The sequence below is a fragment of the Nerophis lumbriciformis genome, linkage group LG07 (assembly GCF_033978685.3).
Source record: "Nerophis lumbriciformis linkage group LG07, RoL_Nlum_v2.1, whole genome shotgun sequence".
Classification (NCBI taxonomy): Eukaryota; Metazoa; Chordata; class Actinopteri; order Syngnathiformes; family Syngnathidae; genus Nerophis; species Nerophis lumbriciformis.
The window spans coordinates 34662501-34679217 of NC_084554.2; the positions used below are offsets into that span (position 1 = coordinate 34662501).

The following is a 16717-nucleotide window of genomic DNA, read 5'->3' on the forward strand; positions in this document are numbered from 1 at the left end:
CTTTGAATAACGTCTAACAATGGTATCATCCACTGTCATGGCGCCTCTGAGCTAGTGGGCTTGTTAGAGTTGGCCTTGTCATTGTGTCAGTTTAGTCTTTTTTTAAGTATAGGCTTTTGTGACGTTTTGGCGAACGTTCATGGTTTGACGTCGAATCTTGATTTCTCCATAAGTCAACATGGCGGGTTCTAGCACGGCTCAGAAAACCTGGGAGCTCACAAACAGCATGCAAGAAGTTCAAAGCATAGATGAAATTTACAAATATGACAAGAAACAGCAGCAGGAGATCCTCGCAGCGAAGCCGTGGACGAAGGAGTAAGTTCTCCACACATCCTCTTACATATGTTCATCAACTATTCAAAACCACAATGAGAACGTGTTGGACTGTAAAAACACGATCGAGGTGGGCGGATCGATCCAAACTGAACCTGGGTGGTATCGGTACCGAATCGACATTTTCAATCTTCGTTTATATTTATTTCCGCTAATATTTGTGTATTTTGTTTTGTTTGAATGCATTGATTGCTCGTTTATTGTACCGTATCGTTTTTAAACAGCGGTGATAAGTGTTTGATACAGGGTGGCTCTGGGGGCCAAAAGCTAAAGGATTAAAATGAATATCAAATAGTAGTTGTTGCTTTTGATTACTAATTTTTCACAAGCAGTTGTATGTCAGGGAATGTTTTTTTTTTGCTGTTGATATTGTTACATTATTGTATTAAATATTTAAAAATTGTTCACAGTTATGTGATATTTTTTGTTTTGTTTTGCTAGAATACAACTTGTCCAGGGTGTACCCCGCCTTCCGCCCGATTGTAGCTGAGATTGGCTCCAGCGACCCCAAAAGGGAATAAGCGGTAGAAAATGGATGGATTGACGGACAACTTGTCCAGGGTGTACTCCGCCTTCCGCCCGAATGCAGCTGGGCTAGGCTTCCACAACCCCGAGAGGAAAATCCATCCATCCATCCATCCATCCATTTTCTACCGCTTGTCTCTTTAGGGATCGCGGGGGGTGCTGGAGCCTATCTCAGCTGCATTCAGGCGGAAGGCGGTGTACACCCTGGACAATTCGTAACCTCATGACAGGGCCAACACAAATAGACCGACAACATTCACACTCACATTCACACACTAGGGCCAAGCGGTACAAAATGGATAGATGGACGTTTTGTGTTTTAATTAAGATTATAATCATGACCAATAAAAATCTTTCTTAAAAATATCCAAGTGTAAGTCTCGTAGGGATGTAACGATATCAAAATCTCACGGTACAATATTGTCACAGTATTAAGGCCATGGTACCATATTGTCATGGCCCCTTATAGAGACTTGGTAAAAAAGCCATAGTGTGTGAAATGAAGTGGCAGGAACACACTTACTGTATTTGAACACAGACATAACGCTAAAAAGTTCTAATCATATTTTTTACTCTATTAACATGTATTTTAAGCAAAGAATAGTGCTGGAACATCCACTGTCGCAAGCATATATATATATATATATATATATATATATATATATATATATATATATATATATATATATATAAACTAACAGTTGAAGTGAATTGTGAAGTGAATTATATTTATATAGCGCTTTTTCTCTAGTGACTCAAAGCGCTTTTACATAGTGAAACCCAATATCTAAGTTACATTTAAACCAGTGTGGGTGGCACTGGGAGCAGGTGGGTAAAGTGTCTTGCCCAAGGACACAACGGTAGTGACTAGGATGGCGGAAGCGGGGATCGAACCTGGAACCCTCAAGTTGCCGGCACGGCCACTCTACCAACCGAGCTATACCGCCCACAGTTGAGGGTCTTTTAAAGTGACAATGTAGACATCCGGTGTACCAAGTGTAAAACAATCATGTTCTGTTCAGTTTAGTGTCTTTCCACTTTTCCATTCATCCATCCATTTTCTACCGCTAGTCTGTCTCTGGGTTTTATTTCTGAAAAGTAGTATCCTCTGCATGTGCTCTGTGTCTGCTTGGAAAGGCTCGAGTTTATAACCTACACCAGAGAGCTTATGTTTTCGCCAGGGTTTGTCTGTTTGTTAGCAACATAACTCAAAACGTTATGGACGGATTTTGATAAAATGTTTGAAAAAAACAATTCCTCTAATCTACGACTACTACGAACACACTTCTCCCAAATGCTTCTTCTTTTTCTCTCCTTTACGGCATTCCACGCCCCCAACTTGCTGGTCCTGTGCTGCGCAGAGGATTTGGGGAGATATAGTTTATTTTTTAGACTGGCCAACGCAAAAGTGAAAGAAAAAATCTACACTCACCAAGTTTTCTATTTGGCAATATTAAAAGGATTCTGAAACCACAATACTGCCGTATGTACAATAGTGTTACATCCCTAAAGTCTTGATATCACCGATTTACTCGGCTGTTCGATACCAACCTCTAATACGCAGCAGTTGTATCGCATTGATGACATGTATCTGTGTGTACCTCTTGACAGTCACCACTACTTCAAGTACTGCAAGGTATCAGCCTTAGCCCTCCTGAAGATGGTGATGCATGCCAGGTCAGGGGGCAACCTGGAGGTGATGGGCCTTATGCTGGGGAAGGTGGATGGAGAGAGCATGATCATCATGGACAGCTTCGCCCTGCCTGTGGAAGGCACAGAGACCAGAGTAAACGCCCAGGCTGCGGCCTATGAATACATGGCCGCCTACATTGAGAATGCCAAACAGGTTGGGTGCCGATGTAAACGACACGTACGACCCTCTGCATGTCCACACTACCGCTGATACTGCGATTGTCTCAGGTTGGCAGGCTGGAGAACGCCATCGGCTGGTACCACAGTCACCCGGGTTACGGATGCTGGCTCTCCGGCATTGACGTCAGCACTCAGATGCTCAATCAGCAATTTCAGGAGCCATTTGTGGCCGTGGTGGTAAGTGGAATAGTCATTATAGTGTAACTAAAGAATAAAATGCAGGTGAATTGATATTTTGCTATTGTAGTCTCCTTTTTCTGCTATTTGTGCTGCGGCGCCATGGGCACTGTGTAATTAAAGAGCGTGTTTGCAACACACTTGACAGCCTGTGCTTGTGTGGACACACTTGAGTGGGTCCCAGAGGGGAAAGGTCTGCATGACCTCCAACCTCACTTTCCTGCTCTACTGTATCTTGGTTCCTACAGATCGACCCCACGAGGACTATTTCTGCGGGGAAAGTCAACCTGGGCGCCTTCAGGACGTATCCAAAGGTAGAGGAAAATATTTTTAGCTTATTAGATAAAAATGAGGATGACTTCTCTGCATTTTGATTTTTACTTCTTTGTTAGAAATGTATTTATAGGTGTTTGGACTTTGTAATGTGTTTTTTTTTCCAGGGCTACAAGCCTCCTGACGAAGGACCCTCAGAATATCAAACAATCCCTTTGAACAAGATAGAAGACTTTGGTGTGCACTGTAAACAGTAAGTGATGCTGTATCACATATATTATTACTATTTCACAATTATTTCTGCTGGTTGCTCATTGTTTTGTTCTTTATCTGTTTAGGTATTATGCCTTGGAAGTAACTTATTTTAAGTCATCCCTCGATAGAAAGCTGCTGGAACTCCTTTGGAATAAATACTGGGTCAATACTTTGAGTTCCTCAAGTCTTCTTACGGTGTGTATGCATGTTTTAAATGTATTGGCTAATTAACATTTGTATTTTGGATTTACGGTTAATTGTTACATGATGAAAATTTGATCACTGGTGTGTGAGGCTGAGATTAATGGCAGTTAATGTGTTAGCTATAGGGATGGAACAATATGAAAAAAATCACGGTCATTATCATCACGGTATAGTTGAATGTGCTCAAAAAGGTACTTATAGACACACTGAAATCTTTTTACCGAGATAATATTTTTTATACATATATAAAATAAATGTACACACTGTTAGAAAACCCACTATTTTTCATGTTTTGTGCTTTTTATGCTTCACTTAGTGTTTTTGTCATAGAATTGTATTTGTTTTAATGGCTTAGCGTTTATTGTTTTAAATATTGCTTTGTACTGTAGCACTTTAAGATTATTTTAAAATAAAAATGCGTGACAAAAAATTACATTTGTTAATTCTGGTGGGTGTTGCGGCGTTCTACTCTGTTCAGTAGTCTTTGAACGCATCGTAAAAACACGCTGTCTCAAATTCCTTTTAGTATAGAACAGGGCTGCACAATTTTGAGAAAAAAACTATCTGCGATTTTTCTCTCCAAAATTGTGATTGCAAGTTGCAAATTCTTAATTTTGTACATAAAAATGAATAAAACTGCAAAAATAACGAGTAATGGAAGACATGTTACTTTTAGACTGTCAGTTAACATTCTTGTCTCGAGGTACCACACATTAGAACATAATGCAATAATTTACTTTAAAAAAATATTTGGCTTTATGCAGACTTCTGTCTACATCATGCGCCTAAACTGCAACAAATAAGGCTGCCTGTTCCTCCTGTGTGTGTAAAGATGGTGCCTTGTGCTCCGCCCACCGAGACAAACATTGTAAAAGAGTGAAGAGAGTGCTCACAGCGTTCAGTTAATTCTACTGTTAAATAAAGGCGCTCAGGTGCTCAGAGCGATGCAAAGAGTGAGACCTCTTTCTCCCTGTTTGAAGCGAGAGACGAACAAACAATTGGTGAACATGTCTGTCACTCAAATGGCGGTGACGGAGGGAGAGAGAAAAAAACTCAACCTCTTGCGGCTATTTATAGCACTAATTACAACCTCAATGTAAATTAAGGGAATGATGTTAATGGCTCTTGTTTTCATGTTAGCATTTTAGCTAGCGAGCTGTCACCACTCAGTCTGTGAGTTTATAAAAGTGCAGTTAGTGCACCTTTTAAAAGTGTTTTTTGCAGTGGTTTTTTGATCATTTTAATGTAAAACTAATAACCCTCAGTTTTACCGTGGTTAACATTAATACCATATATCGTTATATCCCTCGGTAGCTAAGAGCTTTTGCTTGGTTATTTTGATAACAAGGCGGCACGGCCATTGTTACTTATGGCTCATCTTTTTATGTCGCACACACACACACAAATAAACATGTGAATTCTTATTGTGGATGCAGCCACTCTGTCCCCAGTCTGACTATAGCAGCTAAATAGGCACTAGGCTTAACCAAACATTGCGCTCTTTGGGACTGCAGATGAAGACGAATTGACTAGATGTCAAGAAGGAGCGCCGGCACAAGTGACAGGCTTTGTCAGCCCTGGCGCTGTCACCCCTGTTTGGGGAGGGGGACTTGTCATTGTCTTTTAATTACCTTCCCCACTAAAAACATGGGCCTCACCTTAAGCAAACCTTCCACTGGCTTCTTTTCATTCATCACCCCTCATAAACACACTTTTTGCAGAGAATATGTTGTCCATCTTTTGTGAGGAAATTGTGCGTGAATTTTCTTTTCTTTCTTTTATTTCTGGTTAGAACTCTGACTACACCACAGGCCAGGTGTTCGATCTGTCAGAGAAGCTGGAGCAGTCAGAGGCCCAACTCGGCCGAGGCAGCTTCATGCTCGGCCTCGACACACACGACAGGAAGTCAGAGGACAAGCTAGCCAAGGCCACTCGAGACAGGTATGTTTATAATTACAATATTAAAACCTATAATAATAATACAGGGTGTTCATGCAGTCTCTTTTCAACTTAACACATATATTATAAAAGTAAATTAAGACTAATTTGTGGAAATTATTACAGAATGAGGAATAAATATAGAAGTATTTTGCGCCGTTTCATTCACCTATAATTTTTTGCAGAATGCACATCGTTGATACACACTTTTTTTAAACATACAAATAATTTCAGGGGAGTGAATGAATAAATCTTTGATTTAAAAATCAAATGTCATTAAAAATGTGAATAACTACGAAGTATATAGAACAGGGGTGTCAAACTAATGTTCATCTTGGTCCATATCACAGTTATGGCTGCCCTCAGAAAGCCGCTTGTAACTGCAAAACATACATGAAATATAGCCATATTGATGTAGCGTTTCATCGCCTCATGATATTAGACTATTGCTCCTTCATTTTAGGATTATCATTGTTGACCAACTGATAAAAAATTCAGCTATTTTAGAAATTATTTGAAAAAAAAAAATGCCTAGCTTGTTGTCTCACAGGATACAAATATTTAGTTAAGAACTGCAGCTGCATGCAGTACAATTTTTATGTCAAAATTTAAATAGATTTAACAAGAACGATGAAGTCTCCTATTATTTCCAAGCTTTCGTGGCTCCAGGCCCTGAGTTTAACACCTGTGATATTGAATAATTCTGATTTACAAATTTCATCCATTGCTTTTGTAATATTATGTTTACATTGTAAAGAGACTTTGGACACGCTGTATAATTTATATACTTTGTGCCAGAACTTAACTCAGTCCCTTTGTTTTCATTTAGCTGCAAAACGACCATAGAAGCAATTCACGGTCTGATGTCTCAAGTCATTAAGGACAAACTCTTCAATCAAATCAACACTTCTGGCAATTAAAACCACAACTACAATTTAGAGTGCACATGTTGTTGGGTTTTATTGCCATGGGCACAATTGTATGTTTTTCAGCATCTGTCCCTCATCCTAGAATTTTTTTTTCCATTTGATGGTTGTTCACCTTTAAACCTTGCAGTAGTCAAGTACAAACATTAAAAACAGTGGTAGAAAATATTTGTGTGGTTTTATTATTTATTTTGGCTTTTATCCTTGATCTATCTTTTTTCCTGAAGGAATCAATAAAGTACTATCTTATCTATTGATAGATTTTTTTTTTATTTGTTCAAGTTTAACAAAAAAAAATCTCCATTGCTTTGTCAGAAAAAATACATTAATCCTAATGACATGATTAAAGAATATGCTGTAGGGATTCTATGAAGGTCTGTAATTTGGTGATGATTTAAATGAGCTTTCATTGTATTTACATGTGTTCAGTGCTTCTCACTTTGCACCGTGTCCCTTCATGCTTCAGCTGTTCCATGAAGAACATTTGTTATCCCGCAGCACCGCATTTGAACCCAGAATGTGCGTGAGCACCTTCTCTGACAGGTCAAACACGGGCCCAATACCGCAGCGCAGCTTCTCACAGCATTACATAATGGAACAACAAAGTCAAGGTTCTGCATAGGCTCAGCTGGCATCTGCGGAGTCCCTCCCTGCACGTTTTGGCTCCTTGCGGCACATGTCCCGGTGGAGTGGCCTTCTCTTTCTGGTCGCAGCGTGGCAGTGACACAGGCCAGAAACAGAAGCCGTGCACACTGGAGTCTATTCAGCTAGTGCGCCTGCTCTCTGTCGACACAGTCTGTCCTTTTTTTAAAAAAGTTTTGTGTCATGTCGTTTTCTTAGGGTATTGTAATGGCGAAATGTATATTTTGGATGTCGTGTAGAGCTAAGAAGAGAATCCCATTGAGGCAGTAAACGTGTCTGCTTATTCTCCTGTAAGATGAAGTCTGGCACCACTTCTTATAATGATTTTCATTTACTATATTCATGCAAGCAGGGGGCCTATTAGTGGAGCACAATAAACTTATTCTCGAATAGAATACAATCCATTTATTGTCATAGTTGTTTTTGCTTTGTCTGTAAAATGTCTAAAATAAACGATATAATTATTAGCTTATATTTTATTACATTGATGTTTAAATACTGTTATTGCCTAAATGTATTATATTTATATAGCTGTGAAAATCTAGGAGGCATGCTCATTTCAATCACCTTACCGAATGCTCAATGTTTGATATAACATTTTTAACTCCTTGAACATGACAAATGTTATGATTATCAGAAGAATAAATGTCCATCTGCTGATAATTATGATCATGCATGACAAAGAAAAGAAAATACATAATTGCGGATCATGTCAAACTGGCCGGGGCAGCCAGAAAAACAAAAGCTGTGAATTTGACATGTTTGTTTCTACTTGTAGCATATTTGTACTAATTGTTTTTTTAAATCAATAATGTGTTCCATACAATTATACGTATTTCATTATATTGTAAGTGCTATGTTGACATTTGAGTTAAAATGAAAAACTATTTCCGCTTCAACTTCCTGTATCCTTGGTTTCCAGGGTAACCATTAACTTTGAAAGAAGACACTTCGGTAAATGTTTTGCTTTTTTTAGTATTAACGACACGTACATAATTCTGCAGAGTATGATTTTTTAATTTAGTATATATGCTCAGCGTCCAATATTTTACCTATGATCGGTAACGTGTGTGTTTTGTTGATACGCCGTTGTTGGGCTAGCTAAAGTTAGCATCGCCTGCTACAGTACATTTGACTTTTGTGACATTTCGATAACTTACACTTTACGAGGTAGTATATTTTATAACCCGTACGTGTATGAAATACTTTGATTGCTTGACATGGCGAGTAGCGCGCTCATTCAAATTGTAAATTATTTTTGTGTTGAATTGGTGCGTCGGTGACGTCATCGCCACGGAGCCTCAAAGACATCTTTATAGAGAATGACGTGTACATTTAATATAGTTGGACCAAATTGTGATATGTTCCTTGTACAGTATTACATCAAAGATATCTTTTATAGAGAATGACGTGTACATTGAACATAGTTGGACCAAATTGTGATGTTCCTTGTAGTATTACAAATCTGTATAGTTATGTATAGTATCTAATCACTTTCATTATTTAATCGTGATGTGGTTTTAGGGGTATACCCACATTGAAGACAAAGTGTGTGTCTAGGGAGCAGCCATTATGGTACGCCTGACTGCTGACCTGATCGCTAAATCTAAAAACCACTTCAAGAAGAAGAACAGAGGGCTCTCGCTCCAAGACTACCTCAGGACTCTGACCCACCTGCATTTTTCCAGCCAGAATATTGAGGATATTGTGAGTAGTAAGGATTATGCAATATTAATAATCCTTTCTGAGGACACATGGTTCTCAGTATTCTGCTTCCTAAACCAGGGGTCTGCAACTCTAAACGTTGAAAGAGCCATATTGGACCAGAAATACAAATAACAAATCTGTCTGGAGCCGCAAAATATGAAAAGCCGTATATAAGTGTTATAATGAAGGCAACACATGATTTAAGTGTCTATTAGTTATATTAACCTACTATCAAAATGACTTTAAAAGTCATATGTAAGTGTTATAATGTAGTCAACACATGACGTTAGTGTCTATATTAGCCTACTATCAAAATGACTGTGTCACAGGAACACCGTAGTTGACAGAAATGTTGAAATGTAATATTTATTCTACACATTTTTACAACATTATAGAAACCATTAGTAAATCAGAGGCTACTTAGAAGAGTGAGATAACTCCTGGAAATTACTAGCTTTTAATAGCCAAAGGTATAGCTGTGTGTGTCCAAGTTAAAGGAAATGGCAGGCTATCTTCTTTTAATAAATATATTACAATATTTGGCGAGCTGGGTAACGTTTGCTGTGGTCTGGAACAACATGGCACACAAACAACTATCTGAAATGCAGCCAATATTACATACATATAATGTGTCATGAGACATGCAAAACTAAATTATATACAAAGAGGATAGAAGTAAAGCAAAATTAAATGAGCTCAAATATACCTACAAATGAGGCATAATGATGCAATATGTACATACAGCTAGCCTAAATAGCATGTTAACATCGATTAGCTTGGAGTGACCAAATATGCCTGATTAGCACTCCAACAAGTCAATAACATCAACAAAGCACACCTCTGTGCATTCACGCACAGCAAAAAACATTTGGTGAACAAAATGAGACAAAGAAGGAGTGGAAGATTTTACATGTAAACAAACTGTTGCGTCACAGTCCACACTACGGTGAGTTCGAGAACCGCCGAAATTAGGACAAAACAATGTTCACCAAATACTCTCATTAGTGAAGCATACACACAAACATATTAAACGTTGGGTTTTCTAACAATTGGCAAGGTTTGTGTCATGTTTGTCTTCAAACAAAAACATACTAAAACAAAACATTTTTATTTTTCCCCTCATCTTTTTCCATTTTCAATCCTTTTTTTAAAAATGCTCCAGCGAGCCACTAGAGCGGCGCTAAGGAGCCGCGGGTTGCTGACCCCCGGTGTAAGCATATGCTTGTACTGTTTCTCAAACTGGTTCATACTAGTACATTGCTTGAGGTATTTACTAATTCCATATGTACCTTTTTATTGTGGTTTGCAGTGATGTAGAACTGCATCGTGTCACACAGAGCCACATTAATCAAAGGTTTATTGTTAGCTGAATATCTATCTGGGCATTATTATCTTAGTAAAGTGACTGAAAGAAATTATCACATTTTAGTTCCTTACTATTTCATGCCACTTTGCAGGGCGACCTGTCCATGTGCAGAAACCTCACCGTACTCTACCTGTACGACAATCACATCACGCACATTTGCAACCTGGACTTTGCGTACAACCTCACCCATCTGTACCTGCAGAACAACGACATCACACGCATTGACAACCTTGCCAATCTACACAAACTCTCCAAGCTGTGAGTGCTTTTAGAGCAAAAATATGTTTTTGTTTCACCCTTGGAGAACTCTTGCCTCTGTGCACTCTGCAGCTATCTGGGTGGTAACAGGATTGCGGTGGTGGAGGGCTTGGAGCGACTGAACAAGCTGGAGGAGCTGCATGTGGAGAGTCAGAGGCTGGCGCCGGGGGAGAAGTTGCTCTTTGACCATAAGACCCTATGCTCCATTGCAGTATGACCCATTTTTTTTACTGTGTTCAAAAATAGCAATCCACACTTCCCTTTTACTATATCACCCTTTTTAGTAATTATAAGGTCAGATAAGAGGCTTAAGTAACATGCAGAATACAAGATGCCGCACAGGCTGGTGGTCCATGTAAAGAAAATACTGTGTACGGTTTGAGGATGTCAAAGAAGCCTGTGTTGCTCTTGGTGTAGACTGCCAAATCAGTTTCATCTCTGTTCCCGGCCCGGAACGCGCTCAGGGTTCTTGTTTATTTAGATCATTAAAATAAATTGCAGTGCAAATGTAAGAGTGAGGTCCAGATTTTTTTTATAAATGTTGCCGTTATAGGACTTAAGTATCAAGGTCGCTTCGCAAAATTTGTGACAAGAACAAATGCAAATAAAGTTCCTGTCAGTCAAACGGTCGTCATCATAAAATCTTTAGAGAAACATTTTAACATCCATTCAAGTGTAAAAAGAGAGAGGTGATCCGCTTCACACATGGCACTTTCTAACCTTATCTGTCATACAAGTGTAAAAAGAAATGAACTGCTGCGTAATAAAACTAAAATAAAGTAAAAGCACTTATCTTTTGATAATGGTGGTAAATGCAGTTGTAGCGTTTAAAGAAGCCAGTCTGTTTCACACGTGGTACTTTCTAACATTATCTCTCGTACAAATGCAAAAAGAACTTAACCGCAGTGTAATAAAACTTAAATACATTTTAAAAAACTGCTTACCTTTTGATGATAGTGACGGTGTAGTTGCAGTTCATGTGAGACAGATTTTAACTTTATCTGTCATGCAAGTGTAAAAGGAAGTTTACCGCTGCATAATAAAAGTCAAAGTAAAAGTACTTACCTTTTGATGATGGTGGCAGTGTAGTTTTAGCGTTTAAAGAAGTGTTAAGGGAGGCAGTCCGCTTCACGCATGGCATTTTCTAATCTTATCTGTTATACAAGTGTAAAAAGAAATTAACCGCTGCGTAATAAAACTAAAATACAGTAAAACGACTTACCTTTTGTTGATGGTGTAGTTATAGCGGTTAAAGAAATGTTGAAAGAGGCAGTCTGCTTCACGCATGGCACTTTCTAACCTCATCTGTCATGCAAGTGTAAAAGGAAGTTAACACTTAATGTCACAGGTGTCAAACTCAAGGTCCAGAGGCCAAATCAGGCCCACCACATCCTTTTATATGGTCCAAGAAAACCTAGAAATAATACGCGTGAAAGTACCAGCATCCGTTATATCCATTTTGACTGGAGAAATAAAAAATACATGTATACTGCATTCAATTGCATATCTTTTAAACTTTAATATTGTCTAATAATGCAACAAAATATCATACATCCAAAACTTCATTTTGTTAAAATATAAATGAGTACTTAAATATATGCTTGTCTTATGATTTCAAAACAAGTTATCCATCAAATTGTACATTGTTAAAATGACTACAGGTTTTACAGTAAAAGCTCAATTGCCAAAATTGTACCGTAAAAAAAAAAAGAGTTACAGTTTTTCCCATTTACAGTAATACACTGTAAAAACAACAACTGGAGATTTTATGACAAAAAACTGTCAGCATAATCACCAGAATTTTACAGTAAAAAATATGTTGTATGATATATTGTAAAAACACTGGACATTTTATGGTACAATTTTGACAACTGAAAAAAAAATCAAATGCATAAGGAATTATGTAATAATATCATGAGGCAAATCCTTAAACATTAATATTCATATATTATCTAACAGCACTCTGAGGACAGCTTGAACTGGTGAACGGTCCCTCAATGAAAATTAGTTTGACACTCCTGCTCTACATGAACAGTTTTAAACTATACATTGTGCATTAACCATGAACACAACATACACATTTAATGCACAGTTGCAGTGTGTATTCTGTTTTTTTAAATGGAAACACTCAATGTTGCTCAAGCTATATTGTATTGAGCACACTTGATATGTCACACTTAATGATGATGATCTATGATGATCATCACACTTTGTACATCTTTTCATTCCCTGGTAACCTTGGTAACCTTTTGTTGTGGCATCGCTAGAGAAACAGCAAAAGACTATTAGATTAAATGCCTGGATTAGCCAAAGTCTCACAAGATTTGCCGTGTTTCCACTGTTGTTTTCTTCTTGTGGTGTGGTAATGAACCAAACATTTGAGCATCGGTCCAGAGGGCTGTGTTTTCTCACTGCTCTTCACCGCAAAATGAACTGTTCTCTCTTTTCTTTGCACAGAGATCTCTCTGCGTCTTCAACGTCACCAACAACAACATCGATGATGTCCGGGACCTGGCCGCGTTGTGGGAAATCAAACATTTTTCTGCTGCCGATAATAAGTTGGCCAATATCGAGGTAAACACTTCCCTCTACTACTCATGATGGTCAAAATGCCATCGTATGAGCGATGATGGCGTGACGCTGCAGCTTTACGCAGCCTTGTGTGAAATGATATGGAGATAGGGGTTCCACAAAATCAAATCCCACTGTCGGTTCTCCCAGTCTGCAAGACTCGCTCAGGGTCGGAATTATTCAACAAATCAGCAAGGCGCTCCCAAGAGGATTGGCCTGCTGACAGCTTCAAACAAGCACAAGTTTTGTTTTCCTCTCACACTTTTTAAAAAGCATTTGTTCTCACAGGACAGCTGATAGCTATAGAAAAATGTTTTTAACCTCATTGGGGAAACTACTGCGCAGGACTGTAACTCCAGTCTTGTGATAAAATTAGGATGTTTGTGTAAGTGATATCTTCTACCTTTAAACCGCTGCACACAAAAGGGTGAAAATGTGTCAAAACATGCACCCCTGCTGTGTGTTGTGTGTGCTATTATTTTTCTGAGAAATACACCACTTGAGGAGGCTGTTATTAGAACCCTTAAGTCAGACTGACTTGAAACTTCTCACACAGCTCGGTGGCTTCTAAAAAGCAATGTTTAGCTGAATCACTACAAAATATGGTACACACCTTTAAAAGACTGACAAACAAGTGTGTAGACTTTGAGCACGATTAATTGAAAAACACGGCCGCCATTAAGCAAAATGTCTTCACCGTTATCTAATAGTTATAATACTTTGGGGATATCAAAATTACATGTATGCTAGCATGTATTCCAAAAAATTAGGACATCTTGACGTATCTTTAGAATTGTCATTAGCCAGCTTTATTTTGAGAGTGTTGCATTTAAGTCACTTTTTTTTCCTGCAGATTTTGCCGTCTGCCTCTATTGATTCCTGAAAGACAGTTCTCCAAAGGATCAATCCGCACTTCTGCACCGTGTGGAGGAAACATTATGGATTTCTAAAATAGATTATGACAGGCAGTCAGCCATGGTGACAAATGGGGAGCATCTTCGGGGGCGTTATCCGCGCGGACAGGGGAATCGAACCTCTGGTCAAATACAGGTTCATAACTGGCCCATCATTAGTCGGGCCAAGCTTCAGTGAGCTGTTCCCCACTCCCCCGCGCGGGGGGTAATTTAGCACCGGGCTGAGACTCGGCAAGGGGCTTCTGAGTGACGTCCCTGACACGATCATTTATCAAAGCCTGGACGCTCGGCGTGCTCAGGGGGTCTCCTCTGAACTGATTGCAGCGCCACTTGGAAAAGTGGAAGCGCTTTGGCCAAGACAGGAAGGCAATGAACAATCAGAGCGTGTCCAGAGAGTGTTCATATTTCCAGCCGTGGATTAATGCGCCTTTAGATAAACATACAACTGCAGGCGAGCGGCTCACGGCCCCGGGAGAGCACTTGTCGTTACACGACACCGCCGACACTGTTTATTAAAATAGACTGATGTCTTGTTTATGGACTTTACATTGGCCCCTGCACTGCACATTAACATTTGCTAATAGCATCAAACATCCTCGTGTTTGTCTCTGATTAGGACCGGGCAACATACATGTTTATTTACTCTTACTTTGCAAAAGCACCACACATTACAAAAGAGAGCCTGACTTTTTGGTGCTTTTTTTAGGAATTAGAGGAGGTGTTCGGGTCATGGCCTTGGCTCCTTCAAATGGATTTACGTGGAAATCCTGCATGTAAGACCCCAAAATACAGAGACAGGCTGATCACAGCATGCACGAGACTCAGTAAAGAACTTTTCGTATTTTTACTTATCGTTAAACATCTAAACCTGATAAATGATTATTTATGCTGTGTTTATTTGCCTCTTTGACAGAGGTGCTGGACGACCGCGACATCCATGAGGTGACCAGAGAGTTCCTCGTTAATTGGAAAGCATCCAAAGAAGCCAAGAAGAAGAAAAATAAACACATGATCTCACCACCCTTCACAAGTAAGTCTTGCTTTTTAACAGATTTTCTTTTGTGATTTTCACAACTTTAAGTTAAAATAGTGCACCGTAATTAGGAGAAAATATATTTTGGGAGTTAATAAGCTTTGTTTATTTTTTTAATATAAAAAAGTGGCAAATTTCAGCTTTTTTTTTATCATTAAAATTACATTTAATTATGGCAAATTCTATATGCTTTTATGTTTTAAAATTGATGATTTAATCATTTGAAATATTGGCCAAATATAGCACTCTTTGAGTTTGAATAATTATATTTTTCTAAAAAGCATATGCAACTACTTTAAAATTAGCTAAATATTAGCCTTCTATCGCAAGTGTGTGTGCGTGTGTGTGTGTGTGAGAGAGAGAGAGAGAGACAAAGCCCATCCATCCATTCATTTTCTACCGCTTGTTCCTCTCAGGGTCACGGGGGGTGCTGGAGCCTATCCCAGCTGTCATATTATTAAATAATAGGAATCTTACAACAACTCACAATTCAAATTTGGATCCGATTCTTGAGATTAGGAATCGACAACAGGACTCTCGATTAAAACAAATTCTCACATTATACTATTTGGTATAAAAATGATAAAACCTTTTCAAAACAGGTTACAACTTACAATAACTCCTCTTGGCTGCTGATGTACACACAGTGAGTAAGCGCGGAGATGGCCTAAAAAATTTTTTTTTTAAACAGATTTTGAAAAATGTTAAATATTAGGTTTTTTTTAAGCATAGATATTTGGTCATTATAAATTGATTTAGATTCGGAATAAGAATTGTGATTGGGATGGGAATTGATTTTTTTCAGCACCCCTCATACAACTTAGTATGTTTGCTTATTGCCTTACATTAATCCATCCATCCATCCATTCTCTACCGCTTGTCCCTTTTTGGGGTCGCTGGAGCCTATCATTTATTCATAATTTTTTGAAGTGATGTTTGTGAATATTGCAGATGGCGGTATGATGGGTCATCAAGGTGCATGTCCTCATGTCTGCTGCCATGCTAAAATGCATGGATGGAAGCCGCAGCAGTCATACAGGTCTCTCAGTATACTTCACATGAACTGCTTCTTTTTTTTTTACATAAAAATATACAGCTGAACATAACTGAGAATATATTGTATAACACCTGAAAGATGTTATAATAAATTCAAGTGGTTTTGGAGAAAGATGTCCCCTATCTATTGATTTGATTAAGTAAAATGTATTTTCTGTCTTTCAGGGTGCAGCAGCTAAAAGGCTCTCTGAACAGACAGCTCAACCCTGTGGCTGTCATGTCAGATATGTGCAGGCCTACACACACATAATATCACTGAAGGCATTTTCACACGTTTTCACTTGACTGTAATGTCAAATAACTGTTAAATATAAATAGTGTTTTTTGTGAACTTATATTTGGATGTATGTGAAATGTCGTGGCAGGGGTGTCCAAAGTTTGACAACTTGCAGCAAAAATTTCAAAATATAGAAACTGAGATGTTGATACTAATAACTGATGTCTTTATATAACTTTTTATCGCTTTACATATATATATAAAAACATCAAAGCGCCACTCTTGATTTTTGACTTTGCAGTTCACGGTGGAAAAGGTTTGGACACCCCTGCTCTATGCTGCATGCCTAATTCTTTCATCATAATACCATCAATAAATGTATACATAAAAGTAAATTATGTCCTCTGCTGAAGAATATGCAAATAAATATCCAAAACAGACATGTCTGCA

The 16717-nt window shown here is 38.5% G+C and overlaps 2 protein-coding genes across 3 annotated transcripts in view; both read left to right on the top strand.

Annotated features, from left to right (window-relative positions):
- cops5 (COP9 signalosome subunit 5) overlaps positions 1-6671 on the top strand; it is a 6736-nt gene extending 65 nt beyond the window's left edge. The window contains exons 1-8 of the mRNA XM_061965397.2: positions 1-315; positions 2470-2704; positions 2779-2907; positions 3156-3221; positions 3348-3433; positions 3519-3630; positions 5432-5580; positions 6407-6671. The exon at positions 1-315 is cut by the window's left edge and continues 65 nt beyond it. Of these exons, the coding sequence (XP_061821381.1) occupies positions 179-315; positions 2470-2704; positions 2779-2907; positions 3156-3221; positions 3348-3433; positions 3519-3630; positions 5432-5580; positions 6407-6497 (1005 nt within the window). The 5' untranslated portion in view covers positions 1-178 and the 3' untranslated portion in view covers positions 6498-6671. The remainder of the gene's footprint in view (positions 316-2469; positions 2705-2778; positions 2908-3155; positions 3222-3347; positions 3434-3518; positions 3631-5431; positions 5581-6406) is intronic.
- Positions 6672-8044: 1373 nt separating this feature from the next.
- On the top strand, positions 8045-16662 carry ppp1r42 (protein phosphatase 1, regulatory subunit 42). 2 transcript variants are annotated; one of them, XM_061965394.1, is made up of 9 exons: positions 8045-8099; positions 8670-8852; positions 10310-10476; positions 10549-10687; positions 12934-13050; positions 14668-14785; positions 14875-14991; positions 15946-16033; positions 16216-16662. In XM_061965394.1, exons 2-9 carry the CDS (start codon positions 8718-8720, stop codon positions 16298-16300), a joined length of 966 nt encoding a protein of 321 aa, XP_061821378.1. In that variant the 5' UTR covers positions 8045-8099; positions 8670-8717; the 3' UTR covers positions 16301-16662. The 2 variants fall into 2 exon arrangements, with proteins under 2 accessions (XP_061821378.1, XP_061821377.1); XM_061965393.1 differs by lacking the exon at positions 8045-8099 and having other exon boundaries at positions 8533-8852.
- The last annotated feature ends 55 nt before the right edge of the window (positions 16663-16717 follow it).

Excerpts from the sequence above, each read along its gene's own strand:
- ppp1r42 (XM_061965394.1), top strand. The coding sequence starts at position 8,718 with ATGGTACGCCTGACTGCTGACCTGATCGCTAAATCTAAAAACCACTTC. Across the intron at positions 13,051-14,667 it reads ATAAGTTGGCCAATATCGAG|GAATTAGAGGAGGTGTTCGG; the intron begins GTAAACACTTCC and ends TGCTTTTTTTAG. Across the intron at positions 14,992-15,945 it reads GATCTCACCACCCTTCACAA|ATGGCGGTATGATGGGTCAT; the intron begins GTAAGTCTTGCT and ends TGAATATTGCAG.